The 17,419-nt window shown below is 37.5% G+C and overlaps 1 protein-coding gene and 1 non-coding gene across 2 annotated transcripts in view; both read left to right on the top strand.

Annotated features, from left to right (window-relative positions):
* Window positions 1-17,419, top strand: part of COL24A1 (collagen type XXIV alpha 1 chain) — a 318,617-nt gene that overhangs the window by 68,987 nt on the left and 232,211 nt on the right. Inside the window, exons 9-12 of the mRNA XM_054721397.1 lie at window positions 3,092-3,145; window positions 4,302-4,346; window positions 12,518-12,571; window positions 16,041-16,085. Coding sequence (XP_054577372.1) covers window positions 3,092-3,145; window positions 4,302-4,346; window positions 12,518-12,571; window positions 16,041-16,085 — 198 coding nt within the window. The remainder of the gene's footprint in view (window positions 1-3,091; window positions 3,146-4,301; window positions 4,347-12,517; window positions 12,572-16,040; window positions 16,086-17,419) is intronic.
* On the top strand, window positions 15,619-15,687 carry MIR9256B-5 (microRNA mir-9256b-5). Its single transcript, NR_130561.2, is given in 1 exon segment — window positions 15,619-15,687. It is a non-coding gene; the product is annotated as a microRNA mir-9256b-5 (primary transcript).

Here is a 17,419-nt window from a genome sequence, read left to right as displayed (position 1 = left end):
GAGCAGATTAGGTAAATATATATATTACTTGAAATAGTTCCTGGCATGTGATAGGTGCTCAATAAATGCTATTATAGAAGTAAAATATCATGTATTATATGTAATATTAATAAGGTAATATCTAGTACATAAATACATAGGATATAATCTTTTCAGTTGTAGACAAGAATTTTATTCTATAACTAGAGGCTCGGTGCATGAAATTCGTGCACTGGGGTGGGGGGGAGGGTGTTCCTCAGCCCAGCCTACACCTTCTCCAATCTGGGACCCCTCCACTGGGATCGGGCCTAAACAGGCAGTCGGACATCCCTCTCACAATCCAGGACTGTTGGCTCCCAACTGCTCGCCTGCCTGCCTGCCTGCCTGCCTTCCTGATTTCCCCTAACCGCTTCTGCCAGCCAGCCTGATCACCCCCTAACCACTCCAATGCCAGCCTGATTGATGTCTAACTGCTCCCCTGCCAGCCTGTTTGTCCCCAACTTCCCTCCTCTGCCGGCCTGGTCACCCCTAACTGCCCTCCCCTGCAGGGTTGATCACCTCCAACTGCCCTTCCTTGCAGGCCTGGTCCCTCTCAACTGTCCTCCCTTGCAGGCCTGGTGCCTCCAAACTGCCCTCCCCTGCTGGCCATCTTGTGGTGGCCATCTTGTGTCCACATGGGGGCAGGATCTTTGACCACATGGGGGCATCCATATTGTGTGTTGGAGTGATGGTCAATCTGCATATTACTCTTTTATTAGATAGGATAGAGGCCTGGTGCACGGGTGGGGGCCAGCTGGTTTGCCCTGAAGTATGTCCCGGATCAGGGTGGGGGTTCCCTTGGGGCATGGGGCGGCCTAAGCGAGGGACATGTGGTGGTTTGCAGGCCAGCCATGCCCCTGGCAACCCAAGTGGAAGCCCTGGTATCTGGAATTTATTTACCTTCTACAATTGAAACTTTGTAGCCTGAAGTGGAGCCAAGCCTCCTGCTCACTTCTTGGCCAGCAGCCGTTTCTGTTGGGGTTTGTGTATATCTTCTATAATTGAAACTTTGTAGCCTTAAGCAGAGGCCTGGGCCAGCCAGGGTGTGCGGAAAGCTGGGGGCAACCCTAGCCTCCTGCTCTTTCCAGCTCCGTGGCTGCTGCCATTTCTGTTTGGATTTGTTTACCTTCTATAATTGAAACTTTGTAGCCTTGAGTGGAGGCTTAGGCCGGGAAGGGCAGGCGGAAAGCTTAGCTTCATCTGTTGCCTGGGAAACCCAAGCCTCCCTCTTGCTCTCTGTGGCTGTAGCCATCTTGGTTGGGTTTATTTGCATACTCGCTCTGATTGGCTGGTGGGCATGGCAGGTGGGCATGGCTTGTGTATGTAGCGGAGTGATGGTTAATTTGCATATCACTCTTTTATTAGGTAGGATTGTCAGAAGACCACTGTTTATTCACATTCTGTTAAATTGTTCATTGTCATATATATATGACAAAGGGGAGTACCACTCAGCCAGAAGCCGAGCTCACAGCTGGCGAGTGCAGTGGTGGTGGCAGGAGCCTCTCCCACCTCCGCTGCAGGCAGGACATAAGGACCGAGGGGTGCTGTACTGCGAGAGCACCAGACTGTGAGAGTCCCAGACTACAAGAGGGATGTCTGACTGCCAGCTCAGGTCCGATCCCCCTGGCGGATATCCCCTGAGGGGTCCCGGACTGCGAGAGGGTGCAGGCCAGGCTGAGGGACCCCTCCCCCCGCAGTGCACAAATGTCGTGCACTGGGCCTCTAATATATATGTGTGTGTGTGTGTGTGTGTGTGTGTGTGTGTGTATGTATATGCATGTATTTATGTGTGTGTGTGTTTATACACATACCAAAACTTGTATCTGGGTTCACATCCAGGTTCTGCTACTTACTGTGGCATCTTGGGTAAGTTTCACAGCTTCCCTGTATGCTAGTTTTTTCATATGTAGAATGGAAATAGTATCTCTAAAATACTTGGTATGGTGATTGGCACATAAAAAAGTGCTTGGTAAATGGTAATTGTTGGAACAAGGGAAGGAAGGGAGAGAGGAGGGAGTGAAATGAGACAGAATAAAATTGAGAAATGGATTCTTAGAGAAATGGAAAGAAAGATATATTAGAAGCCCATATGTCTAATAGAATGGGAGGGCAAACCTTCCAACTATGATTTTCTATTCTTTGTATTTTCTTTGGTCTTTTCTTTCTCTAGAGTTTTCAAGCTTCAGGAGTTTTATAGTGTTTCTATACTTAAAATGGAGGTAACACTTCTATTTCAGGGCAAATGGGCAAAGGGCTAATGTCTTTCATTATCTCTTTTACAAACAGCTAGCAATAAATGAATTTTACATGATAAATAAGATATCTATGAATTTTACCCTTGCTATCACCATGTGAGGTAAAGGCAACTCAACACACATTCTTCTGGGATTTCCTTGTTTCAAGAATTATTTAGTAGCCATAAACTTTGAATAAACTGATGAATGAATGAATGATGTATAAGTGAAAGAAAGTGAAAACAAGAATATGTTAACATTAGGAAAGTTGAAAAAGCTGGTGTTGAAGTTCACTGACCCATTGAGTCTTGTGGAGCTTATGTTCAGACAGTTAAGATGAGTTGCCTTTTCATTTTGTTGATGGTTTCTTTTGCTGTGCAAAAGCTTTTTAGTTAGATATAGTCCCATTTGTTTATTTTTTTTCCTTTGTTTCTCTTGCCCAAGGAGATGTATCAGCAAAAATATTGCTACGAGAGATGTCTGCGATTTTATTGCCTATGACTGAGACAAGAAGGAATTCAATTAAAAAAGATAGTGGTTATTAAGAAATGTACCAACTCTTTCTCCATAATAAATGTCTTCTTTATTTATGTAGTACTGGATTTTTCTATCCTTCACTTATTATTATTAGTGTTCAATGTCTCATTTAGGTCCCTAATCTAACAGTTTTATTTATTTTTATTTAGCAATTTGGGCTCATTTTAATTTCAAACAAGTGATTTCAATCAGTATTTTTATGAGGAAAATTTTCTTTCCAAACTTGGGTATTATGAATGCATCAAGTTTGTTTCTTTGGGCTTCTTTTGACTTTGTTGTACTTTATTTATTTTTCATTTCAGGGAATTCCAGGATTCACTGGTAATATTGGTTCACCTGGTTATCCTGGCAGGCAGGTGAGGTAACTATATTTATACTTCTCCTTTTTTGTTTGTCTTCATTAATATATTGTATGTTCTGATTTTGAGAATTAATGTTCAAATGATAATTGGTTTATTTTTTTTAAATAATGAATTACTCGGAGCAAAATAATTTCAAAATCAAAACTAAAAATCCATCAAAAATTTTACTGCAGAAAGTATTGTTTAAAATGGGGTTGTGTTGTAAAGTTGTTTGACATGATATACTTTCAAAATTAAAATGCTCAAGGGTCTAATAAGATCTTAAAATAGCCCTGCTGCTGATTTTACAATACTGCCACTGATGAAAATGAAGTAATGGTAAGACTCTGTATAATAAACATCATTTTAAAATAACACAGCTATAAAAGCTTGGGATACTGTTGGCAGTGTTATATATGCCACTACCTAATACTTTTATCTGAACTAAATTTAATCTCTGTATACTGTTTTGAAATGCATTTTAATCATTTTATATTTATTTCCCTCTAATTTCTTGCTTTGTTACTTCATGTAGACTAATAGTGGAACACATTTTTTCCCCTAGGTTTTCATGAATTGATTACTGACTCTTGAAATTAATTATTCATTCATTAATTATACATTTATAATAGCTTTTTTGTTATTAAGAATGAGAGAAACAAAACTGCCAAAAATAATCTATTAGAAAATTTCAATTTTTTGGTTTTTAAAAGTACATGAAAGGTATTGCATATTAGAGTCTTACCATCAAGTGATGATTTATGTTATATGAGAAATACAAAATATACTGTAAATACTCAAATATATGAACATTGAAGTTAAATATTTATTTATTTTTTAAATTATGGGAATATATTTTAGATAAGTTAATTACAAGTGTTTTAAAAGAACAGTTTTCCAATGAGAATAATTTAATAAAACTATTTTTTGTAGCTGATGTGTTAATTTACTTTATTTAGATACCTAAAATATTTTTGTATATAGATTATATACATTGCCTCTTTTGGTTCTGAAATTATAAAATTCCTTGAACATATATAGTCTGCATTAAGCATATAGAGTTTTATGATTGTGAAAATGACACCTCTTTATATGTCCTTCTTATTAATCTGTTTATAAACAACTCTAAAAAGTACTTGAGTCTGATGATGATGTCTTTTATTCACACTAGGGTCTAGCTGGCCCTGAAGGTAATCTAGGTCCTAAAGGTGTACGAGTAAGTAACCATTTTCATCTTTTTGTTAATTATGCATGCATAATAGTAGAATGAAATATATAAAATAATTATCATTTTCACCCCTTTTAGGAACTTTGAATGTAACGTAAGTTTAGCCTGAAAAGAATTATACTTGTTCAATAGATATTTTTTTTTCTATTAAGGCCACAGAAAGTAGTCTTATAGTAGTAGGTTTTATATCATGTTGATAATTCTTACCTCATTTACATCATTTTGCTAGCTCCTAGAAAAATACCTGGTGTGTTAGAATATGCTCTGTAAACATTTGTATTATTATTTATATGTAAGCATATACAGAGATAAGAAATGATGAAAAATGAAGAGGCAAAGAAATTCATATTAGTTTAAGGCTGAGATAATATGACATAAAACCATCTGGAGTAGAGAAATATCTGCAAAGAAGGAAATAAACATCATATCAAGAACATATCACTTGCTCTTCCAAACCATTAAAGGAGTTATTAACCACTTTTAATCATTAAGGAAGTAAAAAGAATTACTGTCATATGTTATGTAATATACTATAAATTAACACCAAGTTGGTTCTAGGAAATATTAGTAAAAGTATACTAAAATTTTGTTTTAAAATTTCTCCATTTTATAATCAGTTGTTCTCCAGAATCTATATCTGTTCCTTATATTATTTAAAATACTTTTTTGAAATAAATGCATGAAGTATTTAAACTTTTAAAATTCTTAAAACATTTTCAAATACTTTCATATGTATTTTTTTCTTTTATTTTGCTATCAATCATATAAAGTAGTACAGATATATTATCTCCATTTTATAATTTAGAAAAAAATAAGCTAAAGAATTTATGTGATTTGGCAAAGTCATAGCTGGCCAGAACTAGAACCAAATCTTCTCACCTTAGCTACTCTTTCTGCATATCCCGTGCTGTCTCTACACTTGCAAAGGGAAAATATATTGGGGGAAAGTCATGCATTTTTTATTAGAAGCTATACTAAAAGCACATGTTGACTTGAATTCAGGAAACAAGAAGAGATTAGAATTTAAGAACATGGGCTTTGGAGTTAGGTCTGCTTTCTTTCTTTGTTTGTTTTTTTCCCCTTAACTTCTCCTTCCCTAGATTTGTGACTTTAGATATAATTCATCCCTTCTGTTTTATTTTTTAATCTTATTAAATACTGATAATGAAACTTACCTTTCAGGTATTTACAAAAACTACCTGAGCTTAATATTCTTAAAGCACAGTACCTAGCACATACCATGCGTTTCCTATGCAGATTATTATATTACTAGGGGCCTGGTGCACAAAATTTGTGCACTGGGGGGAGGGTGTCCCTCAGCCCAGCCTGCACCCTCTCCAATCTGGGACCCTTCAGGAGATGTCTGACTGCCAGTTTAGGCCCGATCCCAGTTGGACATCCTTCTCACAATCCGGGACTGCTGGCTCCTAACTGCTTCTGCCTGCCTGCCTGCCTGATTGCCCCTAACCGCTTCTGCCTGCCAGCCTGATCACCCCCTAACCACTCCCCTGCTAGCCTGATTGATGCCTAACTGCTTCCCTGCCAACCCGATCGCCCCCAACTGCCCTCCCCTGTTGGCCCGGTCTCCCCCAACTGCCCTCCCCTGCTGGCCCAGTCACCCCCAACTGCCCTCCCCTGCTGGCCTCACCTCTAACTGCCCTTCCCTGCTGGCCTGATCGCCCACAATTTCCCTCCCCTGCTGGCCATTTTATGGTGGCCATCTTGTGACCACATGGGGGCGGCCATCTTGTGTGAGGGCGTGATGGTCAATTTGCATATTACCTCTTTATTATATAGGATTATTGAATTTGGGAGTTTCTTCTGTGCATGAGCTAATAACTCCAAGACATGTTATTTGGCACTATGTGCTTTTCTCTAACTGCATTTTCTCATCTTGCTTCAGTGATTCCTAAAACTCTTAATTCTTCTTCACGTCATCTTTGTATTGTAATATACATCCTTTTGTTGTTGCTCCCCTGCCCCATGCTTTTGAATTGAAAATTATTGTCTAGGTTGTAACCATTTTTAAGTTGCACTTTTAGGTTTGGGTGGCCAGCTTCATAAAAGGATTTTTAAAAGAAGAATCCTAGCTAATAAAAGAGTAATATGCAAATTGACCATACCTCTGCCACACCCACAAGCCACGCCCACACACCAATCAGGAGCAAATATGCAAATAAACCCAACCAATATGCCTGTGGCCACGGAGAGCAGGAGGGAGGCTTGGGTTTCCCCAGCAACGGAGGAAGCCAAGCTTTCCGCCTGCCCTGGCCGGCCTAGGCCTCCACTCCAGGCTACAAAGTTTCAATTATAGAAGATAAATAAATCCCAACAAAAATGGCTGCAGCCACGGAGCTGGAGAGAGCAGGAGGCTAGGGTTGCCCCCGGAGATGGAGGAAGCCAAGCTTTCTGCCTGCCCAGGCCTCCACTCCAGGCTACAAAGTTTTAATTACGGAAGATAAATAAATCCCAACAAAAATGGCTGCGGCCACGAAGTGAGTAGGAAGCTTGGCTCCACTCCAGGCTACAAAGTTTCAATTATAGAAGATAAATAAAACCCAGATACCAGGACCTCCTCTTGGGTTGTCGGGGGGTGTGGCCGGCCTACAAACCACCACAGGCTCCTCGCCCAGGCCACCCCATGCCCCAAAGGAACCCCCACCCTGATCCAGGACACCCTTCAGGGCAAACCAGCTGGCCCCACCCATGCACCAGGCCTCTATCCTATCTAATCCTATCTAATAAAAGAATAATATGCAAATTGACCATCACTCCAACACGCAAGATGGCTGCCCCCATATGGTCAAAGATGACTGCCCCCGTGTGGACACAAGATGGCCACCACAAGATGGCCAGCAGGGGAGGGCAGTTGGGGGTGATCAAACCTGCAGGGGAGGGCAGTTAGGGGTGACAAGGCCAGCAGAGGAGGGAAGTTGGGGGCGACCGGGCCTGCAGGGAAGGGCAGGTGGGGGGGACCAGGCCTGCAAAGGAGGGCAGTTAGGGGTGACCAGGCCTGCAGGGGAGGGCAGTTAGGGGCAAACAGGCTGGCAGGGGAGCAGTTAGGCATCAACCAGGCTGGCAGGGGAGTGGTTAGGGGGTGATCAGGCTGGCAGGCAGAAGTGGTTAGGGGCAATCAGGCAGGCAGGCAGGTGAGCAGTTGGGAGTCAGCAGTCCTGGATTGTGAGAGGGAATCTGATTCCAGTAGGGTCGGGCCTAAACAGGCAGTTGGACATCCCTTGAGGGGTCCCAGATTGGAGAGGGTGCAGGCTGGGCTGAGGGACACCCCCTGCCCCCCATGCACAAATTTCATGCACCGGGCCTCTTGTACATATATAATCTTTTCTGATTGATTTAATTTTTAAAATGTTCTTTTGGGAAAGTGAGAGGAATCAGGAGAGCCATTTGTCTAGGTCTCACATTCACAAATGGTCTCAAATGTAGATTTTAAAAAATCTTTATTGTTGAAAGTATTACATACGTCCCCTTTTTTCTCCCACTGACTCCTTCCAGCCTGCCCATGCCCTATTGTCTGTGTCCATGGGTTATGCATATATGTATGCATACAAGCTCTTTGGTTGATAACTTCCTACCCACCCACCCTCCCTCACCTTCAAATGTAGATTTTTGACATTAAGACCAAATATAGTTAAAAAGACTGAAATAACAAAAACACACTGAGAAGTTAAAGGGAATATTTTTTATTTAATTTGTGTCCTATTACTGGACTATGCCACATGTAATCCACTTTAAATTAATATTTTTATAAATCGTGATAAATGATCTTCTGACTGGTACTGTTATTTGATTACATTAATTGTTGTTAAGATGATTACTTTTTAAATGTAAGTATTTAAAGCAGACCATCATTTGTAATCCTCATTTGGCCTTTCTTTGAGTATAGTATGCTGGCTGCCTCATGGAAGTAGACGTGTGTAGGGCCACTCCTGATATTTTAGTTACCTTGCTGGTGACCAAAATTGCCTCCAACTGGATATACAACCTTCAGCCCCAAAAGCAAAAACTTATGTGTTGTTATTATTTTTTTTGTTACCGTATTTTCTGACGTATAAGATGACTGGGCGTATAAGATTTTCCTGGGTTAAAAAGTTGTCTTATACGCTGGAAAATACGGTACATGCTGGAATTGGTTCTCGGCATAAAATATGTGTTAAAAATAGCTAATGTACTGTATTTTCCGGCATATAAAACGACTTTTTAACCCAGGAAAATCTTATACTCCCAGTCGTCTTATACACCGGAAAATACGGTATTTGTTTCATTACACACTAAACTCTAGCTTAGTAATGGTGTTTTGAGAATGACTACAAACACCTGTATGATTTCTTTGGTGGGTGTTTCTGACATTTTACAATTCTATTAGAATCAGTATAGCATTTATCAAAAAACCTTTATGAAATTATTATGTAATTACTCACAGCACTGTTCCTTTTAAAGTCTTTAATGTAAAATATTGTGCTTGTACCCTAAACAGGCTATGTCGAGTAGAGGGCTGACTTTTCAGCTTCCGAGTTCTCAATAATTAGTTCACCAATATGTGTATACCAGTTAGGGTGTCCTTTTTTTTATTTATAAGCAAAACTCCAGTTGTATACATTAAGACAAAAGTTAGTTGTTTTTAAACTTGAAACCATCTGTAGCTAATGATTCTGAATATACATGCAGCTTGTCATCATAATCCTAAATGTTTAGAATTAGAAGTAATTTCAGATGCTTCATTTTAAAAGAAACCTTCCTCTTTCTCTAGATGCTTGGCTTTCAAGGAAACAAATTTCTTATAAGGGTGTTTCACTTGTTAAAGTTAAGTAGCAAGAAACAAATTCTTTCTCTTTTATTTTATTTTTTGCTAGTTCATGTAATCTGTAGAGCATAGGGAATTTTAAAGGTGGTTTGCCTTGTCAAAGGAAAGTGTTCCTCTTACTATGGCAACAGCTAAGTAGCTTTCACATTCAGGATAAATCCCTCCAGGCTACTTGGAAATGATTCCAGAGACATTTACTTTTAAATAATGTGACAGAATATATACAGGGGTGGGCAATAGTAGGTTTACAGATATTCATATGGAAAATAATACGTTATTAATAAACTTTGTGTTTTGTGTACTCACAACTATAAACCTACTTTCAGCACCCTTGTTTAACATCAAATTTGCCATATGAACCAATTTTAAATGTTCAGTTTAGTGGTGTCTTAGTTCATGCTGCTATAATAAAAATACCACAGACTAGATGGCTTAAACAATAAAGATTTATACCTCACAGTTGTGCAGTCTGGGAAGCTTAAGGTCAAGGTGCTGGGGTCTGGTAAGGGCCCACTTCATGTCTTGTAGACAGCCACCTTCTGACTTTCTGCTCACATGGCCAAGAGACTAATCATCTCTCTCAAATATTCTCTTATAAGGGTACTAATCCCATTCATGAGGCTCTATCGTCCTTTATGACCTAATTACCTTCCAAAGTCCCCACCTTCAAATACCACAATATTGGGGATTAGACTTCAACATATGAATGTTGAGGGGACACAAACATTCAGTTCATAGCAGGAGGCATTAAGTCCATTCACGTTGTTGTGCAGCCATCACCACCATCCATCTCCAGAACTTTTTCATCCTACCAAACTGATACTCCAAACCCATTAAACAATAACTCCTCATTTTCTCTCTCTCCCCAAGACCCTGGCAACCATTCTACTCTGTCTATGCATTTGACTATGTACTTCATTTACATGTAATCATACATTATCTATCCTTTTGTGATTGGTTTATTTCATTTAGTGTGATTGTCTTCAAGGTTAATCCACATTGAGCATATGTCAGAATTTCCTTTTTAAGGCTGAATAATATTTCATTGTATGGATATACCACATTTTGTTTATCTAGTCATCTGTTGAACATTTGTCTTTCTTCTGCCTTTTGACTTTTGTGAATAAAAAACCTGAATCCTTTCTTAATATATATTATTATGGAAGAATTTACTCTGAAAAGTCACCCATTCTCTGATTCAAATAAGTAGCCTTTATTTAGAATTTAGTGAAAATGGCCCCTTGTATCTCTCCTTCAATTTTTTTTTATACCTTGGCTTTTCTCTGTATTTATAAAATCATTCTTCTCCCATTTCCATTTCAGTGTTTCTCTCTGGTTCAGTGATTATTTTTTGCTTGTTTTCTTCTCAGAGCTCTAGTCTATCCTTAAGGCTTCTGACCCACCTGGCCTTCAAATAATATATCTCTCTATAAGCTTCTATGAGTCTAACATTTCAATTCCCTGACAAGATAATTCTATTTGAATGCCTCTCATCACCATAGACTCAAATGACTAACAAAACTCATCCTTTCTACCAAACTCACCTTTCCTGTTTGTTGTCCATAGAGACATATACAAAGACCTGTTGATATAATCTTAGTGAATTTTATAAGCTGCAAATTTGATTATATAAAGACTATGCCTAATTTTTTTAAATGGCCCACAGTAAATTCCAAACTTTCATCATTACTCTTTTTAACTTCACCTCTTGCCTGCCAACCACATAGAACTATTTTCAGTTTAATGAAAATGCAATATCATTTCATTCCTATTGATTGATTGATAGTATATTACTAGTCCTACCTGGAATGTCTTAAAGACTCAGCCAAAATGTCTCCTTCTTTATAAAGCTGAATCTTCCCTCTAGACCAAGTTGGTCATTCTGCCTCCAAAGTTTCCATTGCATATTACATTTATCATATCACATATCACATACTCACGAAATAATTCTCAAATGATATTACGATTATTTATTTGTTTGACCCTTGTTCCTAATAAACTCTGAACTTCTTGAGGGTACTGATTCTCTTATTCATCTTTATGATCCCTGTTCCTCACATACACAATGGGCACTAAAAATAATGTTTTGTGAATCAGTGAACCAGACTGATATTCCTTCAAATTTGACTGTTGAAAGAGCCTTCTAACAGATTTTCCTACAGTCAGTGTTTCCTATCTTAAAAGTATTCTGTATCTTGTCAACAGATTAATATTTTGGAAAAACAGCTTGCAATCAGGGGATTACCATAATTCCCCAAAGTCAGTTGCTCCCAGTCTAAAATATAGTCTAAAATTCTTAGCCTAAAATTTAAGGTTCTCCTTAATATGGTCTCTTAACTAATATACATTTTATCTATTAAATTGGTGAAACAAGTTATTTGCCACAGGTGAGATATGTTAGGGTAAAGTACCTCACATAATTATTTATATGTCCTCCTTATTTCTCAGACCAATTGGAATCTTCCTGAGGGCACAATGGGTCTTTGCCCTTATTCAAAGCATCTTGCACATGAAATTTGGTCAGTTATCATTTAAAAATACTCCCTGATCTCTCTCTCTATTATATAATTATTCACTATAATTATTATAATTCACTATAATTATTCTGGTTGGAGTGTTCTTTCTCCTGCCTCTGCTTATCAAGATTTTACCTACTCTGTGGGCCTATCTCCAGTGCATCTCCTTTGAAACCTTCTTTGAGTGCCGTGACCTCCTGCCACTTTACAATGAATCTCTTCCTCTCCTGTGCTTCTTTTTTTGGTACTTGTTATAGTCTTTTGATACCTCCATCTTGCTTAAATTTTAATTGAGTATATACATGTATTTTCTGCCCTCTATAAAATTCAACGAAGAAAAGGATTTGGTCGTGTTGTGTGTTTTTTAAAATATATTTTTATTGATTTCAGAGAGAAAGGGAGAGGGAGGGAGAGAGAAACATCATTGATGACAGAGAATCATCAATAAGCTGCCTCCTGCATGCCCCCTACTGGGGATCGATCCCACAGCCTGAGCCTGAAACCTGGGCATCTGCCCTGATCGGGAATCAAACCCATAACTTCTGGTTCATAGGTCAAAGCTCAACCACTCACCCACACGGCTAGTGGATTTGGTCTTGTTGATTTTTATTAGCCACCATGTCTTACGTTATGTTCCCTACTTTTTTTCTTTAATGAAAAGATTGCTCTATAACTTCTGAAAGAAAAGCAATAAGGTAAAGGAAACATTCATAGTGTGAAGCTGTATAATTTCACATTGCTGTGAAGAAATTCAAGGATCTCTAATTTGGAATTACAAGGTGAATGTCTAAATGAAATAATATAGATTGTTTGTTTACTTTAAGGGTTTCATTGGCTCTCCTGGGGAAGCAGGACAGCTGGGGCCGGAAGGAGAGAGAGTGAGTACGTTTTACATTACTTTGAGAGTGATGTGCATGTGGTGAAGTGCAGGAGGGTCAGACTCCTCTGTCAGGCAGGTCATCCTACTCAGTGATACACATATGGTGATGTACAGAAGGATCAAGAACTCCTGTGTCAGGCAGGTCATCCTACTGAGTGATATACATATGTTAATACACAATGGGGTCATGAACTCCTGTGTCAGGCACATCATCTTACTAATGAAGCAAGCCAGGTTTAAAACAAATCACCTACCAGAAATATAATTAGATTCTCTTAAATGTTACCAAATTTTGTTTTAAGAAAGTAAATGATACAAATATATATGGCTAGCTATTTTGAATTCAGTTAAAAAAACACACAAATTGAAATATTAAAATCTAATTATGAAAATTGTATTTTGTAATTCATTACTCTTTGATTCAAGTATAAACTCTTAGCAGATCTTGTATTTTATAATGCAATAGGCAGCAAATAATTCAGAAGATGTATTTTTTGTTTATTTTAATAATGAAAGATAGCTATCCATAAATGTACTTATAAATAAAGATAGAATATTTGCAAAATAATGTTATATTTTTAAAAATTAATCAGATATGTACAGAGGCCTGGCATTCCAACTTCATCTTATCTAGTTTTAGGTGCCTTAGCAGTTTAGTGATTTCTAGTTGCATACCTTCATTTACATTGTTAATATTAATTGAAAAAGTAAAATTAAATAATATCAGCATAACATAAGGTTTGAAAGCAAAGAAAGTCATATTTAAAATTTAGCATTTAACTCTATTATTACAAGAATGCTATTGAAGCCAAAATTGTCCTTTCTGGAAACAAGAGAAAGTAAACCAGATCATTCTTTGCTAGATGAATTTTCAAATTTACAGTTTTTCAACTGAGTGAATTAAATTGCATTTTCTTGTTATTACTTGTGAATGCCCTTCCAGAGAAGAAATATTCAGTATTTAAACATGCTGTAAAGGCAATCAAAATGTTGATTCTTCTTTGGTGAGATGAGGTGAAGATTTACCCTTGGGAAACATACAGGTCATTTGTTTCACTTGTAAAAATTATCTTCAGCACGATCCCAGCTAAGCTACTTACCTGCCTTGTGATACAGCAGTCTTGTAGATGATGTTTCCAATCCATCATGCAAAGAACTCAGCTGCTTCTCATTGACCCAAAGAGGTATATACAGTTCCCATTGTTAATTACTCTGCTGCTCATGATACAATTCTTTCTTGACCTTTTGGCATGAACTTATTTCTAGTAACTGATATAGTAAATAAGCCAAAGTTATAAGTCATTGCAAAATGTTACCATCTTAGATTTAAGGATCCCAGTGTTGACACTGACCTTCAACAGGCACACTGCCTGCAATCATATGCACTAGTTTTGACCAGTCTATATGAAAATATTAAGACCCTTGCAAATCATAAATATAAGTTCATTTTGTGATATTGTGCCTATCATGGTACCATGTCCTAATATCATTTGGCTACTTAAAATTCTGATTAAAACCATAAATGATGTAACTAATGAGGTATCATTATTATGTTATAAAACATTTAAGTAGAGAAAAGCAGAAAAAAATAATGTAGTGCTAATCACTCCTGAAAATAAGTGGAAAGAAAAAGTCCTTTCTTAAATTTAATAATATATATAATATTTATTTATGAAAAATATACACTGAGTGGCCAGATTATTATGATCTCTGAACGCATAATAATCTGGCCACTCCATATATATATATTATATATATATATATATATATATATATATATATATATTCAGGCCCGGTGCATGAATTCGTGCATGGGTGGGGTCCAGCCAGCCTGGCCAGGTGGAGGGGACATGGGCAGTTGGCCGGCCTGCCTGCTGGTCGAACTCCTGGTCGAGGGGAAATTTGCATATTAGCCTTTTATTATATAGGATATACACCGAGTGGCCAGATTATTATGCATTCAGAGATCATAATAATCTGGCCACTCAGTGTATATTTATTTATGAAAAATGATTATATAATTCTCTCTGCACTATCCTCAGATTTAGTGAAGCTACTAAAATTTTAGAAAATATCTGATTTAAGAAAATAAGGTTGGTGGTAGTCTATAAAGATGCATAAAGTACCAATGAAATTAATCCTAATGCTCACCTATAAACTCTTTTTTGAAGGAGACATTAGATAAGTATTTCTCAGACACTGTTGAGTTGAAAATAGATGGATTACTTTAATCAATGATATTTTCAAACTTATCTATATATACTATTAATCCCAAGTTACATGGTTCTGACAGATTTCTTAGTTTCTAAGGCTTATAAGTAGTTATCAGTCTCAAAGTGATTATATCAGGGTGCTTTGGACTGCAAGTTACAGAAAACCCCAACTCAAACTGGCTTTAAAAAGGAGGACATTTTTAATAAGGATAATAGGGATAATAAATTATTTACTGAATGTTGATACATTTGCAAAGCCCTATACAAATACTACATATTAATGAATTCACAATACCCAGTGAGATAGGGACTATTATTATCCTTACTATAGATGAAGAAAATGAGGCACATAGAGAATGACTATATACTAGGATCAGAGCCAGGATTTGAATACAGATATTCTGGCTCCATGGCCTCAGTGCTTAAGAACTATGCCCTGCTGCTTCTTACATGACCAGAAATCCACAGGTTAGGTGGGATCCAGGCACAGTAGGATTTTGAGCCCAATGATGTCATCATCCTTCTCCCTGCTTTGCCTTGTCTAATGTTGGCTTTATCCTAAGGCTTATCTCCCATGTGATTGCTAGGTTGACAGTGTACAGGATAAATGTGCCCTTGTTTATGTCCAGCCAGTGAGACATGGCGACAGAGGAGAGGTAATTTGCCCTTGAGTATGGAAAAGAAGACCTCCCTGTTGTCTGGTTGTGCCGAGTTTGGTTGTGTGCCTACCTGTGGACAAATAACTATCACCAGAGGAATGTCGGAATTCCGTTTGGAAGTACAGATGGGATGGATTCCTGAAGATGAAGAAAAGGGTCTGCTTCAGTTACATTAATACACTGAGTGGCCAGATTATTATGATCTCTGAATGCATAATAATCAGGCCACTCAGTGTATATCCTATATAATAAAAGGCTAGTATGCAAATTGTCCCCTGGACCAGGAGTTCAACCAGCAGGCAGGCCGGCCAACCGCCCATGTCCCCTCCACCTGGCCAGGCTGGCTGGACCCCACCCATGCACGAATTCATGCACCAGGCCTCTATATATACATATATATATTAGTGGCCAGATTATTATGCATTCAGAGATCATAATAATCTGGCCACTCAGTATATATTGAAGAGTTTCTGATTGTCTCACCAATTTAAAGAACACTTTATTTCTCTCTTTGGCACATTTCATCAATGTTTGAGAAAAAGTATCTAGCTCAATCATTTATTCAACAAATATTTCTTTTTTTTTTATATTCTAGGGTGTTCCTGGGATTCGTGGAAAGAAGGGTCTTAAGGGAAGACAGGTAGTTGAATTCTTGTTTCCTGAGGTTCAGTTAGAGCAATATAATCTAATTATATGTATGTTTCTCACTTATTAAAATATGGATGTGGTTATTCTCATCCACAATCCATGTCATTCAACAGAATTTAACTTTTGCCACTTTAACAATCTAGCAAATACTACCTGAGAATGTGAAGGAAAATTTAGATTAAAAGTAATTTAAAAATTAACACTTCTAACCCATTTAATGTACCTTTTCCTCCATAACAAGGGGCTAAAGTGTCACAGAAAAAGACATGAACAATTTAAAACATTGATGATAACACTATTCACCCTTATGGTTTAGAGGTTTTTACAGGCCTGCTTCTTAGCTGAGAAACTACTTTGTTACAGCTTCTAATATTTTCAGGTTAAAGAAAAATCAATGAAAGTGAATTTCTCCAGATAATGTAATACTTCTGAGAGATGGGTGGACATTTTGACATCATCCAATACCCTATTTAACCAATGAGAAAGCTGTGTGTGGTTCAGGGGAACATCCTCAGGTTACCCTGGCTGAGTCATTACAGCTAATCCGCCACCTGCTTTTCACGTGCGCTGTTTTTACTACTATTCAAAGATACTGACTAGGGTGAGGCATTCTGTGCTACACTGTTCTCTAGTCTCTGAGGAAGAAAATTGCTTTTCAGGATACCTTTCCTAAAATTTGGTGTATATAAATAAAATCTTGATGATAATGCTAAAGGATTGCATATCTCACCAGAATATTTAAATTGTTTTAAAGCATTTTATCCATTGAGCATTGCAATAGTTCTTAAAAGTAGATGTTAAAAGGCTTGCTCAGAATCACATAGTTAAAATTGGTAAAATCAAGAATTGAGTACAAATCCATGACTCTTTTCCTTACTTCTTAGGTATTTCTGCTGACTGTCTTCTACTCATTTCTTAGAAGAGCATTATTTGTTTTTTCCTGTTTTTTAGACAAAATATGATAAAAATTACTTTAAAGTTTCACTTTAAAGGCTTTAATGTATTTAGATTGAACTTACCAAACTCTTAAAGTATAAAAAAATAAGCCAAACATTTTTTTCTTGCCCTTACATTCAACTTTAAGACTAATCATGTAGCAACAACTGAGCTGGTACCATTCCCATCTTTACCACTGATTATTCTCAAGCACTGTGCTAAATTTTTGTATGCCATCTAATTTAATTACACTCTACTTTACTTCAAAATTTTAAAATGTAATTTCTTTATGTTTTAGCCCTCAAACACAAATACTTCTCCATTTATTATGTATTAAATATTTAAATTAAATATGCAAATGTAGGCTGTCTCAAAATTGACAGTAGGTTA

Source organism: Eptesicus fuscus, chromosome 9, assembly GCF_027574615.1.
Source record: "Eptesicus fuscus isolate TK198812 chromosome 9, DD_ASM_mEF_20220401, whole genome shotgun sequence".
NCBI classification, from domain to species: Eukaryota; Metazoa; Chordata; class Mammalia; order Chiroptera; family Vespertilionidae; genus Eptesicus; species Eptesicus fuscus.
The sequence above is the reverse complement of the archived record's forward strand: the minus strand, read 5'-3'. Positions and strand labels throughout refer to the sequence as shown.